The following is a 19,793-nucleotide window of genomic DNA, read 5'->3' as shown; positions in this document are numbered from 1 at the left end:
TGATGATTAACATTTAACATCTATAAAACATATTCTCGTTTATTTGAAAATTTGAGAAATGATGCTGGAAGATAAATAGATTTAATTTAGTATACTTTGGATGTCACCTAGGGAAGGAAAGGTCAATTAGGTCTTAATCTTCAAACCCACTGAACCTGCTTGCTCAAAAAGGGGTTAAATCAAGGACTGAAGTACGATAGTAATAAACCAAGAAGGCACAAGGTCCCTAACTGGTGGCCACAGAAAAATGGTCCCTTAAGGAATGCTTTAGATGCTTTAGGACTCTTTAAAGATGCTATAGTGGTATCATTTTGTCCAATGTGAAAATTAGAGTTAGCAGGCATTTGTACTTTGATGGCTGAAAAATGAAAACCATTACAGACGAGTTCTGACAAAAATTCCAAAATAGAGGGAATGGGTGCTCAGAAGGGATCCAAGCCCTTCTATAAGGCCCAATCGGCAAACCTTTTCCATTCACTATGGTATATTTTCTTGGTTGACTGTTTCTGAGAGGCTGAAATAATATGAATGGCCAATGCAGGTAGACTGGCATCTCTGGTATGGTCATAATTTGAGAAACCAAGCAGTAAATTTCAATGGAATTCAAGTCAGAAAGAGGCAATCTGGATTGGTGACCCAAAAGATTTGGATACTAATCCAACATCTGTGGAAGACGTACTAGATGAGGCCACAGGAATGGGAACCAGACTTCCCAGAGCCAAAAGGGAGCAAGGAAGATCACTTTGGTCTTGCATCTTCTTGCTTTCTGAATAAAACTGGTTATTAGGGGGATAAGACATGCTGTAGGTGGAATGGACACTCTAAATTGGTCCTAGGTGTGAGCGTGTGTGCCTTCTGTGGAAGGCTGGGCACCAGGCTGGCAACTCGACACCGTAAAACTCCACTGCCAATCATGAGCGGACAGGTGATCCGCTGTGGTGACCACTAAATGTGAAAAAGCATAAGAAGAAGAAGATTAGGGGGATAGGAGGAAAGGCATACAGGAGACCTGGGGGGCATCTGTGGATTACAGCATCCCTTTGGAGGGGATAAGGGCAAAGTAACTGCTGCATTTGTTGTTTAGTTACAAAGCAGAGAGGTCACAGCAAGGTTGGCCCAAGTGGCTGAAGATCTCTGTTGCCAATGACTGGTTGATGAACCACTCGTGAGGTATCAAAATAGCTCTGTGAAGTTTGTTTACTAATATATTGTATGTCCCAGAGATATTTGTTGCTATCAGAAATTGGTGCAAAGACATCAGCCACATATATACATATACACACAACAAAAATAAGTAGAAATGCAGCTACTAAAGATAAGTGCTGCTTCAGGTATAACCAGCAACAAATACAAAGTAGCACAACCACCACAGCGCAAAGCATAAAATATAGCTCTTTAATAAAAAATTAAAAATCCATACAATAATTATGATTGGCTGTGAATTTCTTTAAAAAAAAAATCTACAAACTATGAGTGAATTAGATCTGATGAAGGGTACTACATATACCCAAAAACACTTCTCTTTTTCATTGTGAAGGATTTTTAATTATTTGTTGATATATATATATATATATATATGTATATCCCATTCGGAAGGGTGGACAAGACCCCTTGCAATCCCCCATATTACATATGCCAACTCAGACATCACACTACAGTGGTGAAAAGGCTAATTCCCCCATTCCCACTGTACCACTATCTCCATTCAAACGTTTTGACATTTTGGAAAGTCGATCATATGGTCTTCGGCTTCCTGAAGAGTCAAGCTTCTGAATGGGACCCATATATATATATATATATATATATATATATATATATACACATTACACACACATTTATTTATATATTTTTTAACTTATATGTGTTTATATACCACCTGTGTGTGTATGTATATATTTATATAATACTACTTTCAGCTTTTCCCAGTTAGGGGTCGCCACAGTGGAACTCCAGTCCGCTAATGATTGGCAGTAGATTTTTATGATGCCGAGGTGCCAGCTCGATGCCCAACCTTCAACGAATGAAAGACACGCATGTCTTTCAAACGCCACTTGACCACGGGGAGGACATGCAGACTCCACACAGAAGGCGCTGCAGCCGAGAATCGAACGGGAGAACCTCTTGCTGTGAGGCGACAACGCTACCGCTGCAGCACCGCGGCTGATATGTATATATAGACACACCTTAAATGTATACTTGTATATCAATTAAACAAAAAGTGCTTTACACAATTCTATCTCCTATCCCATCAACACTAGAAATGAAAACACTTTCTACAACATATATATATATATATATATATATATATATATATATATATAAAACATATACATAAATATATTTATATAGTATACATATATGCGTATAGATACAGATACACATTAAATTTACATTTATAGACTAATTGGCAAGATGGTGAACAGTTAACAGCAGTATATTTTTGCTCTGCTTTATTTTAACATCTTTGACATGATTTTACAGAAAAATTTAAAGAATGTGTTTCAAAACTTGATGGATGTTTAAACTACTTCTGAATAACTACTACAATAAAAAATACGTTTGAAACCTTTTTCCTATCAAGAAACGAATTCCCTCAGAAAGAATGAGTCATTCTAAACCCAGTGTACAGGACAATACAATGAAGAGATCAATAAATTAGTACAACTAGGTACTGATGTAGTCTTGATAAGATGGATAGCTGAATGGCTTACAAATAGGACATGGCAAGTATCATACAGCAACTGGACAGGTAAAATGCTTAGTTGCAGTCAGGGTGTCCTACAGGGTTCGGCCCTAGGTCCTTACCTGTTTAGATTGTATCTTTCAGACCGAACTTTTCATCTGAGGTGTTCTACACTCTATACACATATGACCTGAAATTAGGTAAAGTGATTACAAGTGTTACAGATAAGGCATGTCTGCAAAATAACTTGACTAAACTAACCATTTGGGACAGGAGAATAATATGCTGAAAAATACATCAAAAACTAAGCATATGAAATTTGGGAGACAAACTGAAAGGCTAATATTTAATACAGAACACAGTGATTGAAACTGTAGACTCGTTTAAGGACCTGGGTATATGGGTAGATTCAGCTATGAGTTTTTCTAATCATATCAACCAATTGGTTAATGATAGTTATAGAACTATAGGTTGTATAAAATGATTTATAAAGTCTACAAAATTAAAAATAAGAAGACAAGCATGAGAAAACTGGAAAGAGTACAGTGGAAATATACCAAGGGGATTCATCGCTGTGAACATCTAAGTTATTATGAAAGACTAAGATATCTGAACTTGTACAGTGCCTCTTATAGATATCTAAGAGGAGATCTACAACTACCTCTGGGAATGTTTGGGATTATCAAAAAGTACTACAGAATCATCAGACAACCTGTGTAGAAGATTCTATAGGAATGAGAAGTCTACTAATTGGTTCTCTGACGGAGTAGCTGATGCATGAAACAGACTACCAAATTACATTAAAGTAAGCACTAGCTTAGATGTTTTTTAAGAACAGCCTGGACACTTATTATGGGAACAAGTGTTTTGGTATATTTGCAAGCTAGAAGGGCATTTATGCCCATGCCTGAAATATATGTATGTATGTACACATGTATGTATGTAAGACAGACATTCAGTCTATACTCAGCAACATCAATGAACGTTCTATAAGATGGATAAACTGGAAAGCAAAACAGACAACATTAAGGAGAAATGTAAAAAACAGAAGTGTTGAGTGAAGCTCTTAAACAATCTTCACAAATTTCAAATCTAGAAAACACGCTTACTGATTTAGATGGGAGAATGAGAATGAGAATAACACCAAATTTCTCCTGAAACAAAATAACTTATTTTGGGAAAAAATAGAAGCTCTAGGAAACAGATCCAAAAGGAACAGCATTAGGATTTATGGCATCCTAGAGAAAGAGGAAGGCAACAGTATGATTCAGTTTCTAAACACCTGGCTGCCTAAGACATTGAACCTGCCTGAAGCTCTTTTCTTTGGTATTGAAAGGGCACACAGATCACTTTCCATTATGTCAATAAAGATAAATCGACCTGCACAACCAAGGTCAGTGATAGCTAAATTCTTTTCTAGCCAAGAGAAAGATCTTGTTTTAAAAACAGCATGAACTAATTATCTAGTTAAAATAAAAGAAAACATTATACGATTTGACACTGATTATACTTCAGTTATGTCAACAAGGAAAGCATGTGTACCTCTTATAGAGCACTTAAAGAATAACAATATTTAAGCACAAATTTTGTTTCCAGCAAATATAAAGGTTTATCTTACAGAAGGACAGAGGACTTTTAATACTTTGGAAGACGCTTTGGAGTTTATACATAGAAATAAAATTCTAGAAAAAAAGTGAACAAAATTGACTGGAGTTTGTCTACATCTCTCAAAAGAAATGCAATAAGGGATGGATGATCAATTAAAGACAAAAAAATGTAAAAACAAAAAACTGAAAGACAAATGAGAAATTATTTCATTCTCATTGTAATATTGGTTCTGTAACAGAAAGAGGTGTATGAATAGTAAGGCTCTTATAATAATTTTACAAGGTACACCATTTTTATTCCTTATGCAGTGGTGCAGCGGTTAGCGTTGCCCCCTCACAGCAAGAGGTTCTCCGGTTTGATCCTCGGCTGGGGTGCCTTCTGTGCCAGGTCTGCATGTCCTCCCTTTGGTCGCGTGGGTTTACTCCCACATCCCAAAGACATGCTGTAGGTGGATTGGACACTCCAAATTGGCCCTAGGTGTGACTGAGTATGTGCCCCTTCTGTGGAAGGTTGGGCGCCGGGCTGGCAACTCGACACCGTAAAACTCCACTGCCAATCATGAGTGGACAGTTGATCTGCTGTGGCGACCCCTAACTGGGAAAAGCCGAAAGAAGAAGAAGAAAAAGATTTCAAATATACCTCAAGTTACATAAGTGAATCATAGGATCATAGGAATATACTAGGCTATCGACCCGGAGGTCATTTTAAGCCTAGCCGTTTCATCCCAATCATGTAATAGCATAGATACACTATTCAATACTCAGGATTGCATTTAGTAATGACTACCCATTATGCAGGTGGGTTATGGGCACTATCCCCAGTAAGAATTTATGGTGCCCCATCCACTCATCCAGGTTCCTTTTGAACAGTGTCATACAGGTGCTCTGTTTCACATGACTTGGTAGTCTATACCAAAGGTGCGGCAGTTGCTGGGAGCGACATTTGTCCCTCCAGCATGTCTTCTATAAGTCATAGGCCATATTTAGGTCCTTGAAGGGGTAGCTCTAGTCCCGTTTGATTTACAGATGGGCAGCAAGTTCATTAGGTTTGGGTCTGAGATTGCTTTGTAAACCAGGCATAAGTCTCCCCTAAGAAGTCTATATGATACAGAGTATAGTGACAGGGACTTTAGTTGGTCTGTGTAAGGCATGTGCTGGATTCCCTTCATCTTCTCTTTTAGAAACCTCTGAGTTCTCTCTAACTGCTGCAGGTGCTCTGTGCAGTACATGCCGAATGGGACATTACACTCAATTATGGGCCTGATTAGTGCTGAGTATAGAAGAGTTATAACTTCCTTTTCTATCAAGTGTGCTACAAAGAAAGCCTTCCTTATTATAGTAGACACATGTAATCCCAGATGCCTTACCACTTTGTGGGTACTTAGGGTGTTGCTGTTGATGTGACAGTGTGAAGGGACATTGTATTTGCCAAAGGGAATGATGCATTTCTTTGCATTCAATTTGAGACTATGACTAAGACACCAGTCGTAGGTCTGCATAAGACCCTCCTGGAAAATATTGCCATCATTTGGGAATTCAATAACTGCACCTAGTTTGCACTCACCTGCAAACTTAGTCAGACACAACCCCTTAGTTTTGGCCTGAACGTCTGAGAAGTATATACCAAACAGAAGGGGGACCAGCACTGACCCATGTGGTACCCCACCGGTGACAGGACTGCTGGTTGAGTGTGTGTCTGTTTTGTGAGCCAATTGGCAACTCATCTTACAATAAAGGGATTCCCATTCAGTTTTCTAAGTTTATCAGTAATGCCTGAGTGTGGGATTGTGTCAAAAGCCTTTGCCAAGCCGATGTATATTGTGTGAACAGATTTGCCCTCGTCAATGGCCCTGGACACATTTTTGAAGAAATCCACCAGATTTAACAGGCAGGAGATGCCCTTGATGAAGCCGAATTGGGTTGGATCCAGGGTTTGGAAGTCACCTATGTCTTTATTTATTAGGTCCTTAATGATATGTTCCATGGCCTTACAGATGAGGCTGGTCAGAATTTTGGGTCTATAATTCCCTGGGTCTGTTGCTAGGACACCTTTGAAGAGTGGAATAACTGTTGCTGTTCTCCATTCTGCAGAAACAGAGCCTGTAGTTAGGCTGTGACTGAAAAGGATACTTAATGGTGATGCTAGTTCATGTTTTAGCCCATTTAGAAGACCGCCTGGGATGATGTCTGGTCTCATGGAGGCTCTGGTTTTTGCCTTGAAAAAGTCTTTAATGATCTGCTCTTCAGATATGTAGGGTGGGGGAGGGTTTGGTGCAAGGTTTGTGATAAGTTTGGAGGGGATAAGGGAATGAAATATTTGCCAAACTTATCTGCCAGTAGGTTTGTTATCTCTGTGGGGTCAGTGTGTGTGATACTGTTAGTCACTAGTTCAGCACATGCTTTGGTCCTACCTTTTAGTCTATGTACAGAGCTGTAAAAGGCCTTATGGTTATCCTTGTCTGTGCTTGCTAAGTTTTTTTTCAAAGATGCCATCAGAGGACTTGACATGTTGTCTTATTTGCTTGCTGAGGCTGAGGAGGGTACTTTTCCATAGTTGGGACCTCACCTTTGTTTCTTTGGACAGCATGTTTTTGCATTTGTTGTGATGTTTGTTGATGTTAGATGTCCACCATAGCGGCTTGTTTTTACCTCTGGCTCTAGCTTTGATTCTTTTTGGTACAGCCAAGTCTATACACTTATGCAAGTGATTATACAGGGCTTTAGTGTAAGCTTCAGTGTAGTTACCACATCCATTTGGGAGTGGGGGCTTGGGATGCATTTATACCATCCCCTAGGAGGGTATAGTTTGCCTTGGTCAAGTTTATCAGTCTGACTTTATCCTTTGTGAGTTCTAGTGTAGTGCCAGCTATAAAGGTGACGGATTTGTGGTCATATTTTGCTGAGGGTCCAACATTTGCAGCAGGACATCTGTTTGTCATTTTAGTGAGGACCAGATCTAATATGTTTGCTCCCCTTGTCAGGGTATGCACAATTTATTCCAGAGCATTTGAGCTAAAGTCAAGGAACGTTTGCTCTAGTGAGTTAGGGCTAGAGTAGGTTTCCCAATTGATGGTGGGATAACTGAAATCCCCCATAACCAGAGTGTTTGGCAATATTTGGATTGACTCCAGTTTGGCCAAATAGGCTTTGTTTGCATCATGACCCATGGAGAGGGATCTGTAACTGGCTATGACTTGAATGGAGGTCTTACCCACAGTAACCTGAACTTGGAGTAACTCCATGGAATTGTCCAGTAGAGTTAGTTAATTCGAAACAGAGCTTAATCAGTCGTATCAAACATATCATTAAATGTAAAATATCAATATGATGAAACTTAGGTAAAGAAACAAACATTTTAAACTCTTAATATGGGTTTGTGTTGTGTTATTAAACACAGTAGATAGAATTTAAAATGGTAGCACCAAAAAAAGTACGCTACATTGCATTCTAATTCACATAAGTGTCTCTCTTACCTACATAAAAGAAACTATAGTAATGCCACTAAACAATTAACACATCATTAACAACGTTACTAGCTGAATTCTTATCGCACATTACTGGCTTTCTTTCAAAACTAGTTTTAATGTTAAAGATTGACAGAAAGCTTCATATAAAATAGTACAAGAAAACATCCACATAGGAAATGTAGGAATTAGTTACTGTTTTCTTATAATATTTAGCAGTTATTTACTGTTTAAAGTAACTAACTAAGCCTTTATTTTAAAATGAAAGTTAAAAATGAATACCCATGATTGTTGCGAGTTTATCTGTACAAGCAGAGTTTCTGAAAAGATTTTTTATCTGAATCTGTGGAAGTATTTGCAAGTTTAAAGAATTTCAAGGTTTTTTCTTCCTTGATTAGATAACTTTGAATGGTTAATATTCAACATTGAAGTGTTTAAATTCACTGATGAATGCCATGAGCATTTCTGAGCATTTAAATAAAGCTAAATTATTTTTGTGCCTTTAACATAATTTAGCTTTAAAAGAAGCTATTTAGTGGCACAAACACTTTTGTCAGGCTTTATAAGTTTTAAAAGGTTCTATACGTTGTTCTTACTTCTTCCTTAAAATGAAAGCTAACCTTTCAACTCACTCTTTGAACAGGAAGTGATGTATTAGAATGTTAAAACGGGAAATGCAGTGTGCTTTAAGTATTAACACTGATAAGTTAAAAGTATGCATATCTAGGAATTAAAACGCATTCTATTAAATCATACATAAGGAATAGACATAATTCAGATAATATAAAATAAATTAAAAATAAAAAACGAGCTTTAAAACTAATAATTGGTTTGCAGTTTTGATTGCTTGCTATATATTAACAAAGTGCTTGTTATATAATAACAGATTGACCGCACTGCAGTTTATAAGAAGAAACTTCTAGCAGGAAACAAATGATTGTATTTTGTGGTATTTGATTAAAAAATCACAAATTATATTTGATAGATTTTATTTAAAAATATTTGAGGTTAGTTCAATTCTCTCTGATATAATGCATAAACAATACAGTGGCTTGTTTGCAAGAAATGAAAGTATATAACAGAAGAAGGAACTTGAATGATTTCCTGATGTATAAGGGATTGTATACCTGTTCTTTCAAACAGCATAGTACATATGGATTATAATTGAAGGAGTTCATGCAAATAGTACATGGTATAAGATACATAGTATAAGAAGGAAAAGAAGGGCATGTGGTCAGACAGACACGTAAATAGCTAGTAGATTGTTGCAAAAATAAGTTTATACACAGTAAATACAATAAACAATAATATGCAACTTTTTGACCTTTATAATAACAAATGTGAAATTAACATCTGACAGCCTTCTTACTGTAGTCTGAGGACCAAGATGAGTTATGAGAGAGGGTGGTAACAGAAATAACTAATTTGGCTTATTTAAAGTTAAACAAGACCAAAGTACACTTTTCTGTTTCTTAACATTTAGAAAGGTTTTCTTAAAATGATTCCTATCAAGATAGCTCATGCTTCTGCTTCATGTATGTATGTTACCCAAGTGTAGTTATTCTTATAGGGGGATTGACATGTAGTTTGATTTTATCAACAAACTAGAAATATGTTATTCCATGGTAGAATGTTTTAAGGTTATAGTGTTAGATAACATTCTAATTGTTTTAAACATTTTGTCCATAGCTCTTCTTCCCTTTCAGCTGTTCCCATTAGGGGTCACCACAGCAGATCATTTGTTTCCATTTCTTCCTATCCTCTGCATCTTGCTCTGTTGCACCAACCACCTGCATATCCTCTCTCACCACATCCATAAACCTTATCTTAGGTCTTCCTCTTTTCCTCTTACCTGGCAGCTCCATCTTTAGCATCCTTTTCCCAATATACCCATCATCCCTCCTCATCACATGTCCAAACCAACACAATCTCGCCTCTCTGACTTTGTCTCCAAAGCATCCAACCTGTGCTGACCCTCTAATATACTGATTCCTAATCCTGTCCACCCTCGTCAGACCCAGTGCAAATCTTTAACATCTTTAACTCTGCCACTTCCAGCTCTGACTCTTGCTTTTTTGTCAATGCCACTGTCTCCAACCCATACAACATAGCTGGTCTCACTACCCTCTTGTAGACCTTCCCTTTCACTCTTACTGGTACCTGTCTGTCCATAGCTGAATGTTCTTTATCATTATCTCTGAAGTATATAATAGTTCTTTACATGAAAGTATTTTTTAGTAATACGTTCTCTTACAGATGTCTGATTTAAAATGTTTGTCTACTAATATTAATGGATCAAATAATCCAGTAAAGAAGGGAAGCTTGCTGAAATACCTGAAGTTACATAAAGCTCAAATAGCATTTTTACAAAAAACACATTTACTCAATAAGGATGTTAAGAAATTATCATTAAAGAGTTATTTAATTCTGGCAGGTTCTGGTTTTAGATCAAAAAGAAGAGGCACTCTTATTTTGTTTAGAATTCTCCAGTTATGCCTAATGTAATGGATACTTATGTTGATAAAAAGGGTATGTTAAAAATTGTAGCAATTGAATGGAAAAGAAAAATATATAATTTTGTAAACTCTTATTGGATTCCAGGGCTAGGAAATATAGCTGCAAAAAATTATCTAAAAACCATAGCCTATTATATGAAAGTTGAAGTCACAATGGCTGGTGATCTTATCTGATAAGAACATCACTGCTAATAAGAAACCTAGAAGCAAGTCTTCAGCTACACACTTATCAAATTTTGTAAACCTTATGAACGTAAAGGATATACACGAACTAAGAAAAGTAAATTTACTTCAATACACCCATTATTCTTATAGATATGGAACTCAAATATCAACAAGGTTTTTGTTACAGACAATTCAATTTCAAATATGAGAAGTTTCCACAGTGTCATGTCCATTATCATATCACAATGCTATTGTATTCACCATTATTTTAAAAATAATGTCTTAATTCATCATAAAAGGCTACCCAGACATTTTTAAAATAAAGGGATTTAAAGAGTCGTATGTAAATGAGATTAAGAACTTTATTGAAATAAATACAAATGGTGAAGTAAATGATATCCTTTGGGACTCACTAAAGGCTTACTTAAGTAGTAGAATTACATGCTGGTATATGAATAAAACAAAAGAATGGGATAACAAATTATTTTATCTATTTTAGTTTGCAATGTATTTAAAGTTAGACCTAAAACCAAATGACAATATTCGTCAGTATGAACTAAAAAAAATTGAATAAAAAATACACTAAAATTCTAAATCATAAAGTGTCAATGAAATTGGAAAAACTAAAACTTCAACCATATTTAGTGAACCCATCAAGGTTACATAAACTTGATATAAGATCTAAGAAAATGAATAGACTAAATCACATTAAAGAAATTACATGGCTAATAACACAAAATAAAAGAAAACAGATATTAAGGATATTCTGGAGTGATTTACAATATTCTATGAAAATATAAATAAAAATTCAAATAGCTTAGTAAATGATGAGATAGATACTTTCCTAAAAGATAATATAAAGAATACATTAATAAATGAACAATTAAATAAAATTGATAGACCTTTTACTTTAAATGAAATAAAAGATCAAATTAAAATGTTAAAAAAATAAGGCTCCTGGTTTTAAATGGTCTTACACCTGCACTATATATACTATATTGCCAGATACCACCTCAAAACATAACACATGCAACACATACTTCAATAAATCAGTGTGTCAAACAATCACAGCCCTTAAGGCCAAACACCATGCCCGATACACTAGTAATAGCTGACTCTATAGTCAGACACATTAACGTTCCGCTTACCAGGCTGAACAAGGAGAGGGTAACGGTGAGCTGCCTATCGGGAGCTAGGATCCGCCACATAACGCACGCACTCAGGTCACTCCAAAGCAAGTACAAATATGACTCCGTCATTGTCCATGCCGGCATGAATGACCTGAGACGTACCTCCCTGGACTACATGAAAAGAGACATAGAGGAGCTCTCTGATTATGTAGCCCAGGCTGGTATGACCCTGACCCTGAGCAGCATCTTGCCCTCACCAAGAATGATGCCACAATACAAAGACAAGATGATCAGCTTTAATAATTGGCTCAAATACTGGTGTCATTCTAGGGGGATCCAATGTCTGTCTGCTTGGGATGACATGCTGGACAAGCCACACTGCTTCGCAAGGGACGGCTTGCATCTGTCACCACTGGGCTTCTGGATATTGGCTAAGGCTCTTGCCTCCCCCATAGTGTCTTTTTTAGGCAAGGCTCAAAAGACAAACCCACCTCCTTAGAAAACAAAAATGGAAAAAAATTAAGGGTAATGCTGCTCAACGCCAGAAGTCTAAATCTCAAGATGCAGGCTCTCGAAGCACTCCTCAGTATGGAGAACATCGATGTCTGTGCAGTAACTGAAACCTGGTTCAAGGCTCCTGAGAGCACCCCAGCACTACCAGGCTATACCTCTTATCATGCTTTTCAGCCCCAAAACTCGGGCCAAACCAAAAACGGAGGGGGAGTGTCCATATTCATCAAGGACACCCACACCTCCAGGTTAGTGGCAACACATGAAGCATCAGAGACCATCCAGGTGCAACTAACCATAGGCAAAACTGCTATACAACTGGTAGCATGTTACAGACCACCCTCCCAATCTCAGGAACCCCATTCAGCCTTCCTGAAGACATTGGAGGATATGAATGTCTCACCAAACACCATCATATTGGGAGACTTCAACTACCCTAACAGACTGGGTGCATTATTCTAGCCCAAACACCCTAGCCCAAAGGTTCCTGGAATTCATAAATTCAAATGCAATGGAACAGCTAGTCACCTCTCCCACAAGGGGAGATAATATACTAGACCTGATCATCACAAACATGGGGACAAAGTGCTCCACACTGGAAGTATACCCCTCACTAGTGAGATCTGACTACAAACGTATCACCCTGGATATACATATCCCACCTCCACCCCCAACACAAAAGACTACAGTGAAAAACTTCTCAAAAGCCGACTTTACACTTCTTAAAACTGACATGGTATCCTTTAAGCCCAATGGGCCAGTGGAAACCACATCCCACAATGCAGAATCATTCACAAATGCTTTCTACGGACATCTCCAAGAATGCATGGATCATGCAATCCCAAATAAAACCAAGACCCTCTCCACCAAGGGCAGGCATCCTGTCTGGTGGACTCCAGCCATAAACAAATTGTATAACAAAAGAAGGAAGCTACTGCACGACAGAGCAAAATCCCATAAAGAGAAGGCATCTCTGATCAGCACAAGTAGAAAACTATGTTCTCTCATAAAAACATCCAAGGCCAACTTTGAGAGAAAAATCGCTATGGACACTAAAGATAACCACAAGGCCTTCTTCAGCTAGGTTAGAAACCTGGGTAGAAACCCTCAGATATATTCAGAGTTAGTTCACAATGACAAAAAATACACTGAACCCACAGATATTGCCAACATTCTGGCAGACAGGTTCAGTGCAAATTTCTCCCCTCCCTCACCCCCAAAAGAAGAAATACTTATTCCAGCTGAATGTAACCTCCCTGTCATCTCAGATGCCCAGCTGAGAACCGCCCTCAGCAAAGCTAAAAACACAGCATCAATGGGACCTGACAGTACCCCAGGTTGCGTGCTACGTGAACTCCAAGAGGAGCTAAACCCGCACATAAAAATGCTATTTAACCTTAGCCTTACTACAGGATATGTACCTGAACACTGGCGTACAGCAACAGTAGTCCCACTCCACAAAGGAGGCACCTCTACAGACCCTGGTAACTACCGCCCCATAAGCTTAACCAGCCTGGTCTGCAAAGCTATGGAAAGAATCATTATGGAACTCATAAACAGAGACATTGGGGACTTACAGATACTTGATCTCACTCAGTTCGGCTTTGTAAAGGGCAGATCCTGCCTTTTGAACCTGGTTGACTTTTTCGAAACAGTCACTAGAGCCATTGACGAGGGCAAAGCAGTCCATACAGCCTACCTGGACTTGGCTAAAGCTTTCGACACAATACCCCACTCTGGCATCATAGACAAGCTCAACAGCTTAAATGTAAATCCATATGTCACAAGATGGGTGGCAAACTGGCTAAAGGATAGAACCCATAAAGTCAAAATCGCTGGAGCCATGTCAGACTCAAAGCCAGTCACAAGTGGTGTCCCACAGGGCCCTGTCCTGGGACCCCTCTTGTTCGGCATTTATTTCTCAGATGTGAAAGCAAACATGGGAGGGTTGTGGCTGACCAAGTTCGCAGATGACTGCAAACTAGGCGCCATAGTGGATACACCAGCTGACACATACATCCTACAGAAAGGCCTCACTGAAACAGACAACTTGATGCCGGAGTCATGGCCTTAAACTAAATGCCAAAAAATGTATAGTCATCCCCTTTGGGAAAAACAAAATACCCACAAATTATCACATAGACAGTAACCCAATGAGCACGGAAAAAGTAATCAGAGACCTGGGGACCCAAGTCGATAGTGACCTCTCATTTGACACCCACGTTGCCAAAGTGGTTAGAAAGACTTTCTACCTTGCCCACCTTATCATGAAGGGATTCACATCCAGATCAAAGGAGGTCATTGTACCCCTATACTCCTCCCTTATCAGGCCCATGATTGAGTACAATGCCCCATTTGGTATGTACCTCACCCGGCACTTGCAACAGCTAGAGAGACCCCAAAAGTACCTCACTAAGAGGATCAAGGGTCTCCAACATATGTCATATGCTGCCAGACTAAAGAAACTCCAGCTCTATTCAGTAGCATACCACCTGCTCAGAGGTGATCTGTGCCTGACGTACAAGGCCATGTCCAATCAGGAATTGATGGACATGCTCCACCTCAAAAAATCCAAATCCATCAGAACCACGAGAGCTAAAGATTTAAACCTCAGCACAAATATGAATAGGACATGCTGGAGGGACAGATTCATAACTCAGAATCTTCCCATACTCTGGAACAAAATCCCAGTTCATGTTAGGCAGAGCCCCTCACTGACTCTCTTCAAGAGAAATCTTGACGAGTGGATGGGAGATCGTAGGTTTACCCCAGGGGTCATCTCTGTCTTACTACTAGACCGAGGCACAGTAAACTAATTCTATTATGTAAGGGGGTCTTCACTGTGTCACTACTAGACAGAGGCACAGTATTCTAAATCTATTCTGTACACTTTTGTACCATTACATGGGGTGGCGAAAGTCACATCACTATGGCTAGGCTTATAAATGCCCCAGGGCAGATAGCCTAGTACTAAACTATGAAACTATGAAACTAATGCAGTCTTTGTGCTAGAAAAAGCTTTCAGGGAAATAAAAAGTACTTCACAGGTTCTCCCATCATGGAAATATTCCTTCATTTCACCTATTCTAGAGCAAGACAAAGATCCTACAAAATGTTCTTATACACCCATTTCACTCCTATACATTGACCACGATGTTCATGCCTCTTTTATCAATTATAATTAATCTAATAATACCAACATTAATTAACAAACAGGTTTTATTTTGAATAGACAGATACAAGATAATATAAGGATGCATATGCTAACAGACTATGCAAATAAAAATAAAAAAAGAACTTTCTATCATTAGTCTTGATTTAGACAAAGCTTTTGATTCAGTCAATTGGCCTTATTTATTTAAAGTACTTAAATAATATAACTTCTCAACTGAGTTAATAGTATTAATTTTTGTGCTTACATCAAAATAGGTTCCTTTCTTTCTGATTTCTTGAAACTACACAAAGATACTGGTTAAGGTTGCCTACTATCTCCACTACTTTTTGCTCTAGTAAGAGAACCTTTTGCTAACTTTATTAGGTCAAACAAAAAATGCACGGTATAAAAATAGCAGCCGATTTGGAACTAATGATTTAACTCTCTGTGGATGGCATTCTGCTTACAATAGGAAATATAGAAACATCACTAGAACATATAATTTGTCCTATGAGGCAATTTGAAACTATTTTAAACCTTAAATTTAACTATAAAACAAGTATGTTATTAATCAATAAGAAATTAAAAAAAATAATATAAAATATTCTAATTTCAATTGGAATAGCTCAAATTAAATATCTTGGTATCAACATTACAACTAATAGTAAGGAAATGATACAAGTGAATTTCCAACAGGTTACTGATAAAATTATGTCTAGTCACAAGATGGAATAAATTTGTCTTTACTATGCAAGCACATTTAATGTTAATTATGATGGAAATTCTCCCCAATATATTATTTGCTATGCAATCATTAACCATCTCCACCAAAAAAAAAAAAAGTAATGAAAAAGATTAATATCCTACTTAAGTCTCTTCGGCACCCAAATGAACCAAATTGGCACACAAAAGGTTGGAGATGAAGGTGGAATAGGATTCCCTAATATTCATTGGTATGCTATTTCAATTATTGTAAAAAATATTGCATTGTGGATACATTCTTCATATGAATCAAAATGGAAACTAATGCATCAGGTATTATCTAAAATTATACCATGCGAACATCGCAAACCCAACAAACGTGCATGCTGATTGGCTAATCCAACCAGCGTGCACATAGTAAATCCTATAAGAAACAACGCAAAAAGTCCGGTCGCTAAATATCATGCGGCGACAGCAAATAAACAGTAAAGTAAAGTAAATCTAATACCCAACACACACAACAATTTAACGAAAACACAGAAAACTAACCAATTTCCATACTACACTCCTCATTCCCTCACCTCGAACACTAAAAAAATAAAAAGTCATGCAGTCGCAAATACATTACACACACACTACATAACCACCACTTATAACACAATAAAACCAAGCATTCTCATAAAACCATTCACTTACCTATATTCCCTACAATACCTATACACAGACAACTCCAAAATGTACATACTAAAACACACCACACATCCCTCAAAGTCAAAAACACACACCATACCGAACATCCACATCAGCATACATCTAATAAAAGCGCATACAACACCACCATCTAGTGACCAAATAGTAAAAGTATATATTTTAAAAAAATTAATACAAATTAAAACTACACCACATTTCAACATACCTATAACTACAAAAACATAACTACACGTTATAAACGTCTACACTGCTTAAACTATATTATACCAAGCACCACCTAGCCCTTTCCTAACATTTCCTGAAAAACTAAAAAATAACATGTATTTAAATTAAAACAGAAATAAACAATAAACACAAACTGAAAGTGTGGACTATTTTATCTCACAAAAAGTGGAAGAATAGGAAAAAAAGCAAACAAAAACATAAATAACAACAATACAAACATAATACAAAACAAACTAACACCATGGTATAATAGCAATAACCCACTTCTGGGTGTGGGTAATGCTGGATTTACCCACGGTTGTCTTTGTTTGGTCCCTCGGGCTTCACCCTCGGGACCAAACCACGCCAACCGTGGGTAAATCCAGCATTACCCACACCCAGGCATGGGTTATTGCTATAACAACAAACATATTACTAACGGTCATAAGCAAATAGTCCCTACCAGTTTTGTCTGGCTATTAAAAGATTATTGTTTCAATGGAAACACTTCTAATCAAATCCCCTATATTAAAAAAATGTCTTCCTTCCTTCCAGAAATTCACATATTCTAATTACTGCATTAAAAACCTAATCTTTTCAAATTTTCCAATAGCATATAAAATGAATGCTTAAAAAATTCACAATTTCACTAGCTATATCTAAAAGAATAAAATACCTTATTTTATGGGCATCAAATTTTAAATGGAACTGAAACACATTCTGTTGAAAACTTAATGTTGAGATATAATCAGGACTGTAATAAGTGGTTAACACTACAAATATGTAGCAATTTTGTAAACTCAAATATTTAACTTGGATAAGAAATTTCCTCTCAAATATTGGAATTTTTAATATTAACAACGAAGCAAAAGAAAATAAGTCTTATCACAAAATTATAGAATTCATACATTAGACTTCTTGCACTTAGATGATACTTTTTGGAATTATTCCACAAAATTTAACACATTTTACTAATGAAGATAAAAAATAGTATTAAAATCAATAGAAACAAACTACATCCCCTTTATATTGGCAAATTCTCGCCTGGAAATTATTGCACAGATTGATACACCTAACAAGGTTACAATTATATATAAATCAAGTAGAATCAAATGCTGGAGATGTGATTCTGGGGTAACAGCTGACTGGATACATATGGTATATGAATGTGAGATCATCCTCCCATTTTGGAACAAAATTAAAAACATTATTCAAGCATTGTGGTTGGTTAGATGTTGTATTTCCAAGTCACTGATTTTATCATTTTTAATGCCCCGATCCCTGAAATAATTCCAAGGACTCAAGTGCCTCTTCTTTGGTGTATACTAGAAATAGCTAGGAAAAATTATAACTAAGAACTGGAAGAGTAAAACTACTCCCTCTTGTACTGAATTTCTTAGAACAGCAAAAATCGTATGTAGTAGTGAGTTACATATGATTAGGATGAGAACTTCTAATATTACTCATTCCTTTAAGTCATGGCTATAACTTAAAGATTTGCTTGAAAAATATTAACAGTTAATTAGTATTATATTGATATATTACACAGCTGCGGACATATGTAGTTTGTTTTATTTTACTCTGATTGTTATTTGTTATTAAAATAAAATAATTTAAATTTACATTTATATATCAGTGAAACAAAAAGTGCTCTAAATAGTTTCATCTCCTATCCTATCAATCACAAATAAAAACACAGCATCACTTAACCCACTAAAAAGTGTTGGAACCAAGGCTATCACTCTAGTATTATACCCAGTTACTAGAAGCAATTCATACAAAATAAAAACATAAAACAATGCTAACATACTTACTTGTGGACCAATCTCTCCCTTTTCACCAACTTCCCCTTTAGGACCCTCTGATCCAAATAAACCTTTTGAACCTGGTGCACCTTTTTCTCCTGTTGGCCCTGCAATACCCTATAAGAGAGGAAAAAAGATTAATTAGCTGTCATTTTAGTATTACTCTTACATATGAACGAATAGCTGGTAGGCAATACTTTTCAAACTATGTGAACAAGGCAACCAGTATCTTATAAACAGCACAGCATCATATAAATCTGTGGAAATGATAATGTCTGAAAAACTTACATGGCTATAACAAAGGGAGTCAAACCCACTAGGTAATAGCAGAATTCAAGATGCACTTGCCCCAGGATTCATTAACACCTACACTAAGTGTCCATTGTTCTGAATGAACAGACATAACTCGCATCTTCTTCCTCCTAATTTTAGTTTTCCTACTGCTATTCTTGCAGCTTTAAATACTGACAGGGATTCATAAAGGCTACTAGAAAGTGTAGACTACATGTGCACTTAGTGGAATCTTTCTGAGTGATTAGAAAGCACAAAAATGTGATAATGTTCTTGAATACATATCGTGTACACTCAGTGTAGGCTTTATTGAATCTGGCCCTTGGTATAATATTTACCTTAATGATGCATCACTGGGCTATTCTTGAATATTTCCTTTAAAATTACAGTATGCCCCCTACTCAGTAAAATATTAAGCTGTGCAGTCATATAAAAGGTAAAGTCAGTACCCCTCCTCCTAACATCACTCACTCCTCAGAAAATATTGCTACCTCATTCAACACACACTTCACACAAACCATATTATCACTAGCTAAACAACACAACCCCGTCTCCTTCAACCCACACCTTCAACTAGTAATCTCCCCACTCCCTTCTCTTTTTCTCCTGTACCTACCTCCAACATAAAAAAACTCTTAACTAAACTTAAGCCCACCAAATTAGCAGCAGACAACCTCCCAAGTGAATACCTACAAATCGCAGCTGATGCTCTGGCCTACCCAGTATCCATCTTGATTAACCGATCTCTGTCAGAAAGTTACATTCCCACACTGTGGAAAGTATCACATATAATTCCCCTCCACAAAGGCGGACCCTCCACAGAACTAACCAACTACTGCCCCATAGCTATT

At 37.1% G+C, this 19,793-nt stretch overlaps 1 protein-coding gene across 1 annotated transcript in view; it reads right to left on the bottom strand.

The window, feature by feature from the left end:
• The window catches only part of LOC122790648 (collagen alpha-1(I) chain-like), an 882,142-nt gene that overhangs the window by 394,978 nt on the left and 467,371 nt on the right, over window positions 1–19,793 (bottom strand). The window contains exon 17 of the mRNA XM_044058172.1: window positions 18,661–18,768. Within this exon, the coding sequence (XP_043914107.1) occupies window positions 18,661–18,768 (108 nt within the window). The remainder of the gene's footprint in view (window positions 1–18,660; window positions 18,769–19,793) is intronic.

This window comes from Protopterus annectens, chromosome 16.part0 (genome assembly GCF_019279795.1).
Source record: "Protopterus annectens isolate FY-2018-M chromosome 16.part0, PAN1.0, whole genome shotgun sequence".
NCBI lineage: Eukaryota > Metazoa > Chordata > Ceratodontiformes > Protopteridae > Protopterus > Protopterus annectens.
Note: the sequence above shows the minus strand (reverse complement) of the source record. Positions and strands in the feature narration are given on the sequence as shown.